The sequence below is a fragment of the Gymnogyps californianus genome, chromosome Z (genome assembly GCF_018139145.2).
Source record: "Gymnogyps californianus isolate 813 chromosome Z, ASM1813914v2, whole genome shotgun sequence".
Lineage (NCBI taxonomy): Eukaryota > Metazoa > Chordata > Aves > Accipitriformes > Cathartidae > Gymnogyps > Gymnogyps californianus.
Genome location: NC_059500.1, coordinates 34,222,700 through 34,240,581, shown reverse-complemented (window position 1 = coordinate 34,240,581; position 17,882 = coordinate 34,222,700). Strand labels below are relative to the sequence as shown.

The window sequence follows — 17,882 nt, the reverse complement described above, 5'->3', positions numbered from 1 at the left end:
TAACATGAGCAGATGCAGTGCAGCTTACACAATGCACATAACTATTGTGGCTCTGTATGATGAAGGGACAAATTCTATCACAGTAAGACTGATTTGTGTATCTTACGTTTTTAGAACAAATATTGCATATGCGCTTTTGTTGAAATAATTCCAGGAGTATATTTGAAATTTACTTTCTGTATTGTAGAGTAGTTTTATTTGTATGCTTCATAAACGTATTTCACCGGAAACCACGTTCTTGTATAATTCTCTTGTCAAAGGAATATAGGAATGTGCAGGTTCATGCATGAAATACAGAGGTTCAGATATAATTTCTGGATTAAATCCTTCGTTCACCAGATGCATTTTCTGATGCTTGAAAGTTGCAGTAGTTTGCATAACATCCTGAAAAAGAAATAATTCAAATAAAGTGCAATATTCCATTTCAGCCTATATCAGTGAAAATATGATGCAAATACTGAATAAAATGGATCATACAATTTTACTATAGAATGTCTTCAGTTAGAATGATCTGATTCACGGGTGCAGTGAAATCCAAATCTAAATGCAGCTTTTGTTTCTTATTAATTTCTCTGTCAAAGCCACATGCAAGCTTGCAAGTTTCTGTTTCAAAATGTGCATTTTCTTTAACTTTCATTAGTGCAGCTGATCACAAAATCTGTAGTTTATGGGACACTTGGTGATGCTCTGCAGAGAGCTGGCTGATTTTATGGTACTGGCTCTCCTCTGATTTCCAACTGCTAAACTTCACTTAAGACATTAAATACAAATACGTTAAATGTCTTCCCGTGTTATTTTTCTGTGTAAGTAGTTGCTATACAGCAGTTATTCAAATGCCAGTTCATGAACAAGTTGGTTTGCACACAGTAGTCAGTGTAGGAGAGCAGAAGTGGTATATAAAAGAATCTCATTTAACACGTGGCTCACATTAAAGGAAGAGTTTAAAACACACCATTCTCAAGCATTGTTATTACTTGTATGGTGTTTTCAAAGGAGCTAGCATTTTCTTTTAGTTCTCATGCTGAAACAGGCCACTTTTTAGTTCTTACTTGGTCTTCTGTCTTGATCTGTAACATGCCTGATTTCCTCTTCACACTGCTCCTCCATTTCCACAAGTCCCAGATCATTTAGTCTTTGGCTTCTGAGCTGAGACTGCTAATAAATTTGCCAGTTCATTCTCTCTTTTGGCAGCACTTATGATAGGAGCCACACTTAGACCACCAAGTCATTTCACACAGACACCGAAGAGCTGCCAGATGGTAATAATGTTCAATCATTACCAAGCAGGATTGCTTCAAATTGAATAGCTAGCCTGAATTTGTCTTGGTAATTATTTAAAAAGTTGCAAGGATAAGATTAAAAGTTTAATAAAGACCGGTATTAAATATTTTAAATGTGTATTATGAATACAGATTGCTGAGATTTTCTGTTTAAATGATCCCCTGATGTTGTTTTAATAAAGTCAGATTTTTCTACGTGGAAATACAAGTTTTGAAAAAAAAAAAAACCAAATCATAACAGAGCACAAATAATGCGAAACTGAAATCACTCCCTGGATGCTTTTGGAAACCTCTTCCTAATGTCTTTCTGCAAACAAGAAGCGAAGTTAGCAAAAGTCAAGTGAAAAAACTACTATCTCAGAGCCTCGGAATACCCTGGTTCTTTGCGTCATTGTCCCTGGGCCTCTGCTCTTCTTCTAGCGTCAAGTCAGAGAGGTTGAGCAGAACAACTCTCAGTCTGTCTGGTTTTCACAAAACCAGTCAACAGTGGTTGCAAGTCATATTAGAAAGAGCCTACATATGGACTGCTGAAAAATTTTCAAGATTGATTTTATCTTAAATACAATTTTGCATGGGAATTTAATATTTTTGTTTGTCACTCTTGATTAGGATGAACTCCTTCTCAAGACACATCTTTTTTTTTCAGAAGGGACTTCACTTTCTGTCCACTCAGAAAACTGTGAGTTCAGCATTCATCCTGTTATCCTCCCCTAAGATGTTTTTTAAAGTAACAAGATGGGTTTTATAATTTTGAATTTGTTATAAAATTGGTTTTATCTCCTTTAATAAGAATTTACACATGTCAATATTCATTAATTAGTACTGATAGTATCTTTAGTAGTAAGCTCCCTTCAATTAAAAAGCTAAAAGAAGCTTTAGTCAGAGAACACATACATGCAAACAGGTTTAATGAGTTCCACATATATAGACCCTAGAGCTCCATAGAGATTTTCTCCATCTCATGAAACCAGAAAGACAAATCTGTTCCAAGGGTTTTTCCCAGAAGAGGGCACTGCTGTCCTGAGGCACCGTAGATAGTATAACCTATGCTAACTGCCTTGGAAGATACATTTCCTTAGTACAGTAACCTATTAGTGAAAAAAGAGCTTTCCTCAATTCTTTAAACCCTCTTAACAATCGCACTTCTCTCTAAATGTATACATTCTTTTTCTCCTCTTCCTGTCCAGTCTCACTCTGTTATGTTCCCATCTTGTTCTCAACCAAATTTGTGCCTTTCAGACAATTTGTCAGTATTTAGGGAGAGGCAAAACTGCTGAATGCCTCTCAGCATCTCCTAACAGCAGAAAACTGTCTGCTACAAACTTTCAGAAGATGTAATGTGGGGCCCTTTCCTGCTCTTTGCAGTTCATGCTCTCCTGTCCTGTTGCAGAAGGTCATCCTGTGGGGAGTATACAAGGGGTGTAGTCCTTGCACTTCTAAGGTGCACTTTTAAAAATAATTGTATCCCAGTTCTGCTTTTATACTCTAAAGCATGTGGGTACATTTCAGTTCTCAGATTATGAGATCTTCACTGTAAAGTATTTATCTTACTATCCGTTGCAAAGAACTAGATATTTCTTTGATGCTTTGTCAGTAACAGTGAGTAGTAATCACTTCAAGAACAGCCATATTAGGAAAAGGTTTTAAATGGATCATGTCATCCTTTTATGGGAGGACACTGTTATATGTAATATTACCCACATGCGTCTCCTTAGTCTTCTAGGAGTTGGCTAGGAGACCACACTAGTTAAAGATTAAGAGCTTTGAAAGAAAATCCAACTTTGCCAAGTTATTAATCACATCTAGGTTTTTTAGGTATGAATGGATCCTTAAAGCAAAATATAAGTTTAATTAATCGACTATTTTCTTAACTTCATAATAATAATAGCAACAATAATTCAGACTAGTATTACCTTTTGTGTTTCAATTCTTGAAACTGTGTGTAAATTACTTGCTGCATTCCATGATTGTAGAGACCAATTTTCAGGTCAGACAGAAGATAAATACAAGTAGGAGGCAACTGATTGTCTTACCATGATTCTCACAAAGCGTGGTTGGGCATAACTTGGAAGGAAGTCCACAACATGCTTATAAAGTGTTTCTCCATTAAAGGGTTGGTCAGGTTTAAGCACAATAGCTGCCATCCCTGTTCTTCCTTCATAGTCTAAAAAAAATGGAAAAATATTGTGTCAAGAGTGTATGGGAGTCTTGTATGACATTTGGAGGGCTTTAGTATTGGTCAGAGCAAATACTTTGATATTGTGAAATATCTGCCCTGTCCTCTCAGACATCATTGAGTATAAGATACATGATACGTATTGGAAGACTTAAAGTTACTTTGAGTGTTTGTATTCACTTAAAAAATTGTCACCAACCTCTTTTCCTTAGGAATTCTGTATGGCTGGCAGCTGGCTGCTACGTTTTCTTCCTGCCTTGCTCAATCTTAACAGTGGTAACATAGTGGCCTAATGAAGTCAGAGTGACCATTAGTTCAATGGAAAGCTGAATGCAGTTGCACAAAGACCAGTGCAAAAGATGGACGTAGACATGTAGGAGGCTGTGCTTGGTCTATGTAAAGTCTAGTGGCTATTGTACATTGTATAAGCAGTGCTGAGTGTTTTCTGCTCTATTCCACAGACAGAGTAGTGACAAATAGGGGAAGTGCCTGTTAGTAAATTACAAGCAGCAAATTATGTTTGATGTGAAAACAGAAACAAAACCCGTTTAAAAAAGATGTAACAAACATAGTTCCTGCTTTCTCGTCATTCAAACGTAATTAAAAATTCCAAACAGAGAAAACATCTGAATTAGAAGAAATGAGCTGCCACAGTTAAATCTGTCCAGAATGAAAGAGCAGCTTTGAGGTGTGGCCGAGGCACTGGAAAGATAAAATATGGGTGTTCCCTTTTGATGAAAATCAGCTTGCGGTTGTTTAATTGATAATATGCTATAAAGTTTGTTTTGGCAATATTTGAGACTCAAGTTGATTCAGAACTATGAAAGACTATCCTATCTAGATTTTATTAATATTACAACCAAGAATGAATGTGATTCTTAAGCTCTTGAGGTTTTGTTTTGATGTGCTATTCGCTGCCTGAGATAGCAATAGCCCTTTGAGGAGTTCTTGTCAGCTACAACTGTAGATGAAAATGAGATATGCTTTCCAAGTTAGGTTACAGTTCTATATGCATGCACTTGAGGATGCCGTCTCTCACAGATGAACATATTGGCACCTGCTGATCAACCATTCAGATTATGGCCTTTTGTTCATTTTATTTTCATATATCCTCTTTCTTTGAATCCATTGTTTCCCATCTCTCCGTGCTAAGTAGTAGCTTGTCTCTTGATAGCTTCTGCATGGGACTAGTTTACTACTAGACTTTGTTTGCCGTCATCCTCAGGAAACATAGAACCACATTCAGCACCACAACAAAGTTTGCCTTCCTCAACCTGTTGATACAATGGATACATCTTCTGAGCAGTTTTCCACCTTATCTTGTAATTGAGTTGCCTACAGTTTTTCAGCATGGTATTGTATATTTTTGTGAAGCACCATATGTGATTGGGAACATTCCAATTATGAAAAAATACATATCTTCTAGGACTATACTTACAAGACAGTGACAGGTGTTTTCAGGCATGTCATCTTTTAATATGCCTGTTTTACCATTTTTCACATGAAAGCCTGTGGCCTAAGAGAAGTCTTCTGTAGTTTATAACTTTGTACTTCTCACATCTGTTGAGAGTTTTAATTCATCCGATGTTTCTGCCATTCATGACAGAATTTCATCATGTCATCTTTACTAAATACAGCATTTTATTGAAACTGAAATTTCAAAACACTGTAGGAAAGCCTGAATTGCCGAGTTGACACCATTTATTTCCTTACATATAAGTATGCATTCTGTTGCAAGAACAGAAAAGATAGAGAAGGAGATTACTATGTTCATTTTATATTCTCAAACTCCAAGGAATGTCTTACTTTTTATGCTTACACCATAAACGTTAACTTCTTGGACAAAATCCATCATACCAATGATCTCCGCAACTTCCACAGTGGCAACATTTTCTCCTTTCCACCTGTTGAAAATATTTTTTAAAATAACATAGATATTAGCTAACCACTTTTTATTCTATATGTGGCTATATGTGATGGAGCGCTACTTTTAATGTGGACTACTGTTAACTGAAGAGTGTAGACAGATAAATCCTCTTCTGATTTAGTGCCATGTCATTTGAGACCCCAAACTTAAAAGAAATAGAAGTGCCATTTGACTCAAATTAGAAAAATTCTACTGTGTTGGTGTGAACTTTGGTGGACTTTGATTGCAATCCTTCATGTTTCTGTTAAAACAAAATTGATGTTCATCAGGTTTAAGTCTGACCTGTGTCATCCAGTCCCGCACACGTATGATTTCTTCCAAGCTCACTGGTTTTACTGTTAATTCTGTACTATACCTGAAAGTGTCTCCCACCCGGTCAGTGAAGTAGAGGAAGCCATCCTCATCCATCACTAGGAGGTCTCCTGTGTTAAAATACACATCTCCTTTCACAAACATATTACGCAGGAGTTTCTTCTCTGAGGCTTCGTTATTTCCAGCATATCCTGAAAATGGGGCATCCTGAGTAACTTGGACAACTAGAAGACCAGGTTTACCTGCAGGCCGTGAAAAGGGGATGCAAAAAACCATATTTACAATGAGCTATTTAGAACATAAAGTATCCTGTTAAAAATCTTTTGGAAAGTCATATCTGTTCTACTCATCTTATTGCTACACTTCCATAATTATTTCCTGAACAGCAGGAATAGGTGAGTGGAAGAGGGAACATAATTTTGCTTCCTTCTCCTCTGCAAAGCTAGACCTTAGGGAAGAGCTTTTAGGAGTACGGTGTACATCACTTACCCTGAAAAAGCATTTGCCCAATGAAAGGATGACTATTCTGCCGTGTGAAAAGGGTGCCGGTAGTCAAACAGTACACACGAGGGCAACACATAGCACCTAACCTCTTGTGCTTTATGTTTTTCTGGAGGACAGGGTTGCTATTGCTCTCAGCACTGTGCTGGTGTGGAAAAGCACGTGGTAAGCCATAATGTGCCTGGGCCTCCAAACATCAGGGAGTCCCTGGAGCCTGCAGGGCAGACTGGGCCGACTGGGCATCACTCTTTGTTGCTGAGTGCCTAAGTCTCATTTATATCAAGGGCAAAACTTCCATTGACTTCACTGGAATTGGCTCAGAATACCCTTTTAAAATGCTTTTTTATTACTCTATATCTGTGATAGGTACTGGCTTACTTCTCAGTCTGTTCCTGAGGTTGAAAGACATTTCCATCTTCTAAAGATTTTTATTGTTTTTCCCTCAACAGATGTATGGAGATGTTTTCAAACAAATAGTTTTCTTCGTAGCTGTATATCTGCCTCTTACATTAAATCCTCTATTGTTTTGAACTCTGAATGTGGAAAGTGGAATGAAAGCTCATGTTATGGTTCAGAAGAGGAGCTGGCACCGCTGCAAATAGGATGCATGCTTTATAACAAAAGAAAAACCAAACCAAAAATGTTGAATTTAAAAAAAGAGGTGTCCTAAGCCCCAGTCAATTTTACAGGATGATTCTCTATTCCAATTTGGGAATTTACTGTCATTACTATCTCACATTACATGGAGTGATGGCCTCAGAGTTATCTAAAACATATGTGTAACAACCTGCAAGATTTTTCTAGTTGTGTCATGAAACTGGGCATTTTATCAGTTTCACTGAGAAACCAAGAATTTTTGTCCAGTTTATAATGTAACTGTAGTGAGGAAGCAAGCTCTTTTCAAGGAAGAATAGAATCATTCTTTGGCTTGATTTAGATATGATCAGCGAATAATGTATTATCAGAAATAATTAATAATTGATACTTTGGTTTCCAGTACTACTACTAGAATATACTATATTATCAGAAATAACTAGTAATAATTGCTGCTTTGATGACCAGTACTACTACGTGTCATTGAGATCTGACATTAGCATGACAAATATTATCATTTAGGTCAGCTGTACAAGCCTCCTTTTTGCCTCCTGGAAGTTGATCTCAATGATAGTTAAATCTACGTACTAAAACTAGTGATGTTAAAGACCTTTTTCCCAGAACTGTTTACTTTGACACACATAGATTCATGCGTGTGTACACAGACACGCAGATACTTAATGTGACTTTAGTAAAATGCAGTGCTATGTCTTTTGTGAGAGTCAGTTTCCAGGATTTTTCTCAAAGATACTATCAGCTGTGAGGCCATCCTATTTTCAGCCTGGGAGCTTCAGTTCTTTGAGTAGGAGTATTCCATTCTAAGTAGGAGTTTGGAGATTCTATGCAACTCTAGGTACTAAGTAGTTAAATCTGTTTCGGTCACTAAATGTAAAAACATGAAAAATATTATCCAGATTTTGAAATGGTACTGTTCTTCCTCAGAACTTTAAATTTGGAAATTAGAAAGCGCCTGTAAACATCTGGTCTCAGAACACAACATATCTAGGAATTAGAGTCCGTTTTGTTTGGAAAAAAAGCAGCACTGAGAAATCTGATTTGTTCAGGAATATGAACAAGTTTTTGCAGGTGAGAATAAAAACATTCTGAGCCCAGAATATTGATTATGTTCTTCTCTTATTGTATTTTTGGATATTTGGTATATTATAAATATTTGGATCTGTTATTTGGTATATTAGCAGTAGATCCCTATTTGGATCTATTGATAATATATTTTTGCTGTTTCATTTTCAAGTTCTAAGTGTATGTCAAGAACCTGTTGCTCACAGAACAGAGAGTTAATCCCTGCCCCAAAATATCACCATCTGAATTGAAGTATCTGTTAGTTAATCGATAACTAATCTTGTTCCTTACCTATGGGTGCTTTCTTACACCTTCCATTTTCATCCTTCATAAGTTCTTGTTTCCAGACATCATATTCCAACAGCTCAAAAGAATGTAGGAACTAAATAAAAAACGTGCATATGCATACTTAAAAACCTCACTGTCTTACTCACTTTCCAGTTGTTCTGATAAAAATTGCTTTGAATTCATGGATAGTACCCTATTGCCTTTGGAAGATTTGGAACAGCCTGAAATATACTGACAGTATTGTGTGAAGCAATTGTCAGAAAGTGTTCATATCATGGTAAACAACACTAAGTATACATATACAGATGAAGTGTTCGTCTCCTTTATCGATAAAAAGAAATCCATTGGTTTAGAGTATGGTCAGACTCAAGTCATTTATATAAAGTAAAGTGAAACGGTGCTTTTGATCAAGTTGTCAATTTCGCTTTAAAACTACCATCCATTTCCAAGTAGAGGCTTAACATTACTGGAAAGCAAATCAAGAAGATTCTCTGACAAAAAATCCAAAATAAATTTATAGACATCTCAAAAATTACTCCAGCCAGATCCAAGGGGAAACTTGCAGCTCAATGGTTCGATTTAGGCTTTACTGCCTTCATCCCCTGTCCACATAGTTAAGATTGCTAAAAGATCAAAAGCACTGCAGCGTGGTTATTATGGCCATGGGAAGGCATGTTCGGCATCTCAGATTAAAAGCAGAAATCATTTGGAAGTCATTAATCTGGTTTTGATGTTAACTGATCTGAATCTTTAGTATCATTTGAACAGTATTTTATTGTAGTATAATGTTCATGATTCACCAAGAGTCTGTACAAATAGGAAAAGCATTTGAAACTGTCAAGGCGTCTTTATGGGTGGAAGATGTGTATCTCCAATGAGAGTTTCCAGAGTAGTCATATATATGAAGTTTATAGTTCAGATATCTTAAGATTTATATTTTTCTCCTTTATTTGCTGAGAATTTTGAATTTTTTTGTTTTGTTTATCTTATTACGGAGAAAAAAGTGTGACGCTGGTTTTAATGAGTGAAGATGCAGTCAAAGAGTAAATTTGTGTGTTTGCTCTGGAACGTGTATCTCCTGACTCATACCAAAAGTCAAATCAAAACTAATTTCTGCCTCATCACTTACTATCTGTGGATTTTCAGGACGATAAGTAAACTTCAATAAAAAACATCATTAATCAGTCCTGTGGATAGGCACTTCTATACAGTCAGGTTTTTTTTTCTATTCTGGGCAAAAAGTCAGATACATGAAGCAGTAGTTTCAGCTTCTGTGGACTTGTTCTGCATATTTATTCTAGCTTCACAATATATGTACAGAGAATAGAGTCAAGTAAGGTGCTAAGAGTAAGATTCTGTTTCTGTGAACCGAATTTTGCCACATCTGGGCTGTAGTAAGCGGCTTCTTCCTTGTACAATTTCCTGCTCTTTATAATTTCTGCCTTTCATCTGCTTTTTTTTGGTTGGCTGGTTAATTGGTTGGTTGGTTGATTTGATTACATTTACCTTTGAGAAGATGCCAGCACGGCCCACAGCTCCGATTTTATTAGTATAGTTCAAGAAACTAAGATTTCCTTCTGTGGATCCATAGAATTCAAATATTTTAATTGGGCCAAACCTCATCAGAAATTCTTTCCAGACAGCAGGTCTGATACCATTTCCTAGAGCAATGCGCACTTTGTGAACTCTGTCCTCTTCTTTCTGTGAACAGCCAAAAAGAAACATTCTGCAGCTGAGAAAAGTAGGTCTGAATAGCTAGAGCTGATCTAAAATTTTCTAATAGAACAATTTTCCTTTAGAAACTGCCACTTTGACTAAAACACTTCACAGAAGCGTATTTGTTTTGTAAAAATCAAACAGAAAATCATCAGAGTTCTTGTTGGTCTGAGGTTGGAGGATTTTTGTAAGATGAAAACTTTATTTCTGTAGTTCTTTGTATTTTCACTTACGAATTCTATAACTGAGATGTATATTACAAAGTTTAAAAGAATTATTTTATCTTGAAAATGTAAATAAATAGGTTTTAAGTAAGTGCCATTTCCCATAGAATGGAAATTCCTTTCTGAACCAAAGAAAGGAATTTTTCTGCATAAATAAAGTCATGCCTTAGAAAACACTTGTGACATGCTATGGTCAGTTCTACATGTAATGATATTTGGTAGTGAATTTTGCACATCTGCCATGTTGCCTAAGGAACCTGAAAAAGTAGCAGAACGACTTAAAGCTCCTTACCGTATCTCATATGATTAAGTGCAGTTGTTAATCTTAAATCCAAACTCAGAAAAGTTGGTAATCAAATCTGCAGTCAAAATGTAGTTGTTAGCCTGTCATTGTTACATGTCACTTGTGTCATTGTTGTGGCAAACTACTCAAATGCTTACTTACAGAAATGTTTTCTGCATTGGGCCAGACTGCTCAGCACCCTATATGTAGGACTATAGTCAAGACTCTGCCTAATAATATTGATGTGATTTCAAAATGGAACATTGCCTAAGAATTACACTGAAATATTTTAGCAGAATCAGTGTTTCAACTTTTTCCCCCTTAAAAATATTCACATAGAATTGTTTTGTGAACTCTGGATTAACAGACAATTACATTTGATCCAGAACTGCATTTTATGGCAGATAAATTATTTCCCACGATAGGATCAGCTGTAATGCAGACCAAACTCCAGTTGTTAAAAACAGGAGTGGAGATTTCCCTGCTTCTGCTTAATGAGCTCTGTTTTCTTTTGCAGTTTTAATGTAAAGCTGAAGGAACACAAATGAGTTAGCAGGCTGATTGGGAGAGTTACTTCATGCCTAATATTGCCCCTGCTTCAGCGCTTGGTCTTCAGGATGAAATAATGGATTTTTTTTTTTTTTTTTTTTTTTTAAATAGCTGGTGAGACTGTAGGACTGAGAGTAAATCTCAGGAGCTTCAGAGATGATAAGCATAGGTTATGTTATGCTTACCTTGTTTCATCCCTAGTATAACAATCTGCAGGACTTCCCTGCATTACCTTGACTTCTAAAATTATTACCTTTATTTTAAAAGTATGTTTTAAAAACATTCCTCGACATACATTCTGTTTTGTTTGTTACCTTCTATGGGGTACCGTGTTTAAAATTTAATTCCCATAGGTACGTGGATGCTGGGGAAGCTTCCTGTAGACATATGTAGTCAGAGGGTAGTGTCTAGAGTCTGTGTCTACGTCAAGAAATCCAGCAGTGCCTCCTAGTTCCCAAATCCATGTTCTTTCTCAATTTCAGTGTGAGACCTAGGCATGGTCTGTGAAAGGAGGTAAGAACAGACATCCTGGGTATGACCTAGAGCATACTCCAACAGGTTTCTCATCTAGGTAGCCCTAGTCCTGGGCAACACCAGGACTGCTGTGCTCTGGCGTGCGACAGCACAAGGAGTCTCATTGAAATGTAGCTGGCTGGCTTGCTAGCCTGCACAGGTTTCTCTCACTGCGGAAGAACCTGGGTGGTACACTCGAGGCTGTCTGTATTATACTTTGGTAAGATACCTGATCTTGACAGGACTCTGCGTTTACCCTGATCCACTTCTGTTGGCATCCTCAGCTTCCTCAACCCAGCTAGGCCATCTTTCTGTTTTTCCCTCTTCTTACCAGCTGCCAGTTAAATATCAGTATCTTCTCTGTTAAATTCTTGTTATTAAGCCAAGTAAAGAAAGTTCTTCCTGCCTTTTCCTGCAGGAGAGACCTTTACACAACTAGTTTGGCCTAGCTAATGATTCCTTTGTGTTTTTGATCCATGGACTACTGACACAATGTTTGTACAGACTTGAGCTCTAGCCAACAGCTTTCCTGGCTTGTTCCCTCTAATACCTTTTTGTCTTTGACCCCTCTCCTGCATCCGGACCACACAATGGTAAGTCCCTGTTCAAACCAGCTGGTTTCTCTTAGATGTTCCCTTGTTGCTAGTTCTTGCACCAGTCTCTGACCAATGCAGTTGGAGATCGTTTGAACCTTGTGCTTGTACATGATGTTTTCTGTGGTAGGTAGGAATACTTCTTGTCACCTCCCTTCAGTAACTTCCTAACTCCCAAGTATAAAATTAAGAAAGTTAACCAATCTTTTCCACCATCATCGAGAAACAAGCATTGCAGTATAATAAATATTTTCAGACTTGCTTTTCTGCCGCTGCTCTGTTCGGTGACACCTTACTTTTGTCCTAAATCTGATCATGATTTAGCTCCCATGTTCTTCAAGACTGTCGTCCCAGAGGCGACCAAGATTTTGCACCACACTATTAGTACTATGGCTTTATACAGGTAAGTTTATCATCATATACACAGCTGTGGAACAAAATGTGCCTTTGGAACACCTCTTCAGAAAAAAATTTAAACAAACAAAAACTCATTCAGCAGTTTCAAAGCCATTCAAAAATTAATTTTCAGCCATTAAATACTGAATAGAGTAGCCTTCTCTTAATAAGTAACTACTTTGGAACAGTGCAGTGCAGGTGGTTAATCATTTAGTCTGGTTCATGCTCTCGTTTGACGATTGAGTCCGATAAAGCTTTTACTGCTTCTACTTTTTCCGTACTGACCTGCCACTTGCCTGTCACTCAGACAAAAAGCTAACAAGCTTGGCTTTACAGAGGCATTTATGTTAGTGTCTGGGCATAACTGTCCCATCCTGCCAGGCTTGTTTCTGTACAACCACTACATTTGCTGATATAAACTTGATTGCTATCGTAGAACTACAAGGAACACAAGACCCAAATTTTGTATACACTGGAAGAAAACCCTATCAAGCATTAAAAATGCTATACCATTGAGAAATGGGTAAATCTATATGACAAAATACAGATTTGCTATATTTTAAAGCTGCATTCGCAAGCAAGAACTTACACTGGGCTGGTTACAGAGGTAGCGACAGAGTTCTCCTATGTACAAAAACACTGTAACATTGTATTTTCTACAGTCATTCCAAAACTGGCTTGCAGAAAATCTCTTCTTCAAAACACAAGTTGCTCCTAGGTGATGAAAACAGATAAGAAAATTCAAAATAACCTTTAAAATCTATCTTATCTTCTACCACTACTGTTAAAAAAAAGTTGTCGTTCTCTTAATTCAACTAATGATAAATTCAGCTATTTAAATCAATTGTAAGCTATTTCCAGCAAGATCTTTCTGTTAAATGTGACTAGGACAATGGAGCCTTTCTTCCTTTTCTGACTAGTAACTAAGAACTTACAGTATCAGAAGCAGTAGAAGTGAACCTTTTAGTTGTCTCCAGTTGTTAGGAATAGGTCAAAGCCTAACCATTTTGTTTCTGTCCAGATGATGACTGGTGTAACTGAAAAAAGAGAGCTTGGGATGGGGGAGAAGGTAGCTCGCAGCTTCTCTGTTTGTGTGAGAAGTGGTGGAAGGGAAACCAGCTCAGAGTCTCTGTTGTTTCTGTCTCACTCCCCTTTTCCTGTTTCTTGTCAACTCATCATCCTCAGTTTTTTGCTTCTGTGGCCTTGAAGTTCCTTCGGAGCTTTCCATTCCAAAAGCCACCTCACCCTAGACCTCTCAGGTCTGCCACCCTGTCCCTTTTTCACAGTTTCTTCTAAGTGTTGTCAGCCAAGAATTTACAAATTTCCCTATTTCTATCCTTTCCAAAATTCTTCTTTGCCTGAGTCCTGCTTGTTCCACATAAAGCTGCCCAGTGCCTTCCAAGTTCTAAATCCCTTCTAGTCCACGTGCTGCTAGCTTGCCAGTTCCTCCCTGACCCAGGTACCATCTCATGCAAGACCTGAAGCCCTCTCAGAGCTCTTCAGCCTCACTCACCTCAAAGCCTTGTCATTTGAATCCCAGGCCCCCGAGATTCCCCATCTGAATGGCCCACCTAAGAAAGCTGTTACCCTGCTTTTTCTGTTCCAAGACAAATCATAGCTTCAGACCTTTTTATGCACTACTTTTCCCATCCCTTTTGCGTTTCTGTTAGGCAGCAGCAGTCTTTTTATCAGTTGCTGTAGCCCAGCATGCCTGCCCATGCTGTTCCTGAAGAAACACAGCACTGAAATGGCTTTTAAAACAGTCCAGATATATACTCCCCATACCAAAACCCAGCATCTGGGCAAGATTCTAAGGACAGGAAAGGAGGACATATCTGAAAAAATATCTGATTGGTAGTCCTCTACAAATAAGTCCCATTATCAGAATCAAAAGGAGAGGCTCCGTCGTTCTTCCTTTCCTTCACTTTAATACCATGAATCTAATTCTGTAGGTGTTACTCAAATATGTGACTCGAAAAGCTCCCAAACACATTTAGTTGGCCTTATTCTGAAGGTTAGTTAAAGCTACCACAATGCATTTGTACCTTCTGACACTAAAAATCAAGCCTGACTTCTCAGGTGCCTATGTGAATGCCCTTTTAGACTTTTGGTGTAGGATACAAATATGATTTCAGGTTAAACCTACAGAACATATGCAGTGGTATTAGTGATACACAGACCTCAAGTCATGTTATGTTGGATCTATGCAACAACTGATGTCTATTCTAAGCTTCAAAAACTATGCATATATCTTAGATACTGGTTGCAGACTGGAGAAGGTGATGATAAAAATGAGAAAATGACAAAAGTCTCTTGGTAGACATAATATGGTTATTATTAGTATGTATTAGTATTAACTATAATTAGTTAGTAGGTTTAGTTACTCACCAAACAATAAAATGGTACAGCATTCTCAAGTTAACAGAACTTCACTAGAAGCTAAATATTACCTAATTCAATGCATCCAGTGATGCCAAGAAGAGAAGCACTGATGTGGTACAAGGGCAGAGTGAGATACATAATATCCTGAGAAACTGCACCACACTGAGTAAATGCTAAGCAGGCAGATAGACCTCTTCGATGAGTGATTATAGCAGGTTTGGGGAAACCTGTCAAAGGGAGAAGAGCAAATAATTACAAATGTACTGCTTGCATTAATAATTTTGCTGCAAACAGAATTATGTTTGGAATGTACGGGTAGAATTGTCTTTTCTTCTGAGTCTTTGTCCTGTTCTTCAGTCTTTACCTCATGAGTATATCTCCTTAGTCTCTCAGCTTCTTTAGTCTTTTTGCGTGTAAGGCTGTTTAATCCTCCTGTCTGCTTTGTCTGGGGGAGAAGGTCCATACCCTTCACAGGCAAGTGCAGACCGACCGTGCACACAGTGTTCCCTCGCCGCAAAGCGAGAATGGGAGAGCTTCTGAAGAGCCACTGTGCCACTCAGCTGCTATTTGCAACAGGAATAACTTTTACAAAGTTGTTTGGCTTGACGAGAGAAAGGGTTCCCCTTTCCTTCCCAGTGAAGTAAGGTGAAGCTTCATTATTCAGGCCAGTCTCAGAGGAAGAGTTTTCTCCCAAGGCCCAGGCACTTTGTGCTGGCCGTATTTCTTTTTAGTATAGACCTGTGAAATTCTGTCACTATGGAATCTGAGCAGCTGTTAGAGACTGATTTTTTTGGCCTTATATTTAAGAAATAAAGTTCAGCCATGGAATATTTATGTGAAAGTTCACTAACTGGAATTACGCCCCTGTTATGCCAAGGCAAAAATGGTTTAAAGTGTACTATGCTTTTAACTAAATTAATTCCTCCCTATCTTGACTTAAAAATTCAAGTTCTGTCTTTTTGTGTGCCTGTCTTGTTGCTAAGTTTATACCACCTCAGTTTTCAGAGAGCTGCAGTTGTACTTCGTTAGTACACATCCTCACCTGTACTTCCCGATGTGAAGATATACATAGCTGTGTTTCTTGTGTTAGTGACAGCTTTAAGGTGAGATGAAACAGGATGATCCGGCACCTTGTCTAGTTTGTCTGGTATAGTGTGAACATGCTGGAAAGGAGAACGGGTGCTCATCAGCCAGACAGCAACATTATTTTCCACGAGATGAAAAATAAATTCATTCTCTATTGATCCCAAACAATCTGCCAAGTTAAAAAAATTATATGCTTATTATTAAAATAGTTACAACTATAGACCTGATTACCTACGTTGGAATTATATACCCTACCACTGTGTACAGTGAACCTACCACAGCCCACAGTAGGACTAACCCACCTATCGGACAGTGAAAAAAGAATCGTGATGTTTAGTTTCCCTATACTTCTCATGTGGCTTTAACTGTAATAGGTAAAACTCCCTGATCTTACTTGGCTACGCTAATATATAGGATTTAATTTAATCGGTATGTTATAACATCTGTTTTAAAGCTTGGTACACATACCAACTAATGAGCCTTCATGGGTTCATACGGAATTATGGAAGTATTGCCAGCCTGTATTAAAGATGGGAAAAAAGGAGTAGAAAGGTTAAATGGATTGCCCAGTATTGCATAATATGTCAGTAAGAGGGCCAAAATTACAGCTCAACATGCTGTACTCTTTCCTCCAAGCAACGCTACCTTGGGACCACTACTTTGAAGTAGTTCTAAAGTAACCATAAATTTGTATGTGAAAATTTTGAGCTGAAGGAAATCACCACTAACAAAGGGAATCTGAGTCTTCCTGTAGTCAGTGGAGACGTATCTACATAAGCCAATGAATAGAAATGGAAATGAGATTATGGTAAAGTATCTCCCCAGGCTGTTTGCTTGCTGATGCATGATTGTTTCTGCTGGTACCTTGTCCAGTACTTGGAGAGTTTCAGATTTAAGCCTTTTATTATACCAATTAATTCCACATATTTTTGATGCTTAGACACTTGAAATTTAAAAAGGAGTATCTCTTTCCCTCTTCTTTAGCCAGCATATGTATGGATATATGAAGTGCTCGCAGCTTTGAATGGCTCTGATTTTCTATTTTTGATAAAAAGCATAAAGCAGTAGAAAGTCAGTAGTAACTCAAACACAATACGGAACTTACCTTCTCCTATCACCAGTGCTTTTGCTGCACATGTATTAACGCAGTGCAGGAGAGATCTAGAGTGGACATTGAAGTTGAGAAAAGCCACCACACAGCCCAGCTTGGCCAGCCCAAACCAGACATGGATGAAGTCAGGTCCATTACCCATCAGCAGGGCCACAGTGTCGCCTTTTTTCAGATGCCCATAGTGTAGGAACACCTGCGCTACCCTGTTACTCCTCCTGTCCACATCCTGATAGGTGTGTACCTTCCCTTCGTAGATGAGGAATGGCTTGTGGGGAATCTTTCCCACTCTCTGCACGAAAAGGTCAATTATGGAGAGAATTCCGTTGCTTGCCCATTTCTTTATCTTTGCTTTTGACCTCTTCCGCCTCACGAAGTAGATCAGATCTTCCCAGAAATATGGGAAAAAAATCTTCAGAGAGACAAACAGCACCACTATTCCTCCGGCAATTGTCGAAAGCCACGTGCATAGCATGCTTGGGGGGGAAATAATAGATTAGCTATTTCAGAGATATAAAATGCAATACATTAATATAATTAACAAAGAGTTTTAAGACAGAGGCTGGATGTTAATAAGCTAATTATAAGTCCACCAATTAATCTGAGAACTTTTTAAAATACCATATTGGAGTTTACTAGAATACAAAGGCCCAGAACAATATAAAAAAGGAAAAAGGAGTAAAGAGGTAAAAAGATTGTGCAGTTTATAAGGACAGAGGAGTTCATTCAGAGTAAAGAATGTAGCCAGGGTGACAGTACAATGAAAAAGACATTGAAAATTAAATACAAGATGGAAATTTAAGAAGTATCCGAAGAACAAATAAAAGAAGATATAAACTCAGGAAACAATTTAACACTTTTTTTTTTTTTTTTT

The 17,882-nt window shown here is 37.7% G+C and overlaps 1 protein-coding gene across 1 annotated transcript; it reads right to left on the bottom strand.

Annotated features, from left to right (window-relative positions):
• Positions 1-207: 207 nt before the first annotated feature.
• LOC127027161 (long-chain fatty acid transport protein 6-like) lies at positions 208-17,483 on the bottom strand. The gene is made up of 10 exons (XM_050912708.1): positions 17,006-17,483; positions 15,857-16,069; positions 14,883-15,041; positions 13,022-13,146; positions 9,665-9,859; positions 8,162-8,252; positions 5,739-5,937; positions 5,263-5,360; positions 3,314-3,444; positions 208-384 (listed from the first exon to the last, which is right to left on the bottom strand). The coding sequence occupies exons 1-10, from the start codon at positions 17,481-17,483 to the stop codon at positions 208-210; spliced, it is 1,866 nt and encodes a 621-aa protein (XP_050768665.1).
• Positions 17,484-17,882: the final 399 nt, after the last annotated feature.

Coding starts and splice junctions, on each gene's coding strand:
- LOC127027161 (XM_050912708.1), bottom strand. CDS start 17,483: ATGCTATGCACGTGGCTTTCGACAATTGCCGGAGGAATAGTGGTGCTG. Junction 15,042..15,856: donor CTTCACATCGGGAAGTACAG/GTGAGGATGTGT, acceptor TCCCTTTGACAG/GTTTCCCCAAACCTGCTATA. Junction 5,361..5,738: donor CGGGTGGGAGACACTTTCAG/GTATAGTACAGA, acceptor TATTTTCAACAG/GTGGAAAGGAGAAAATGTTG.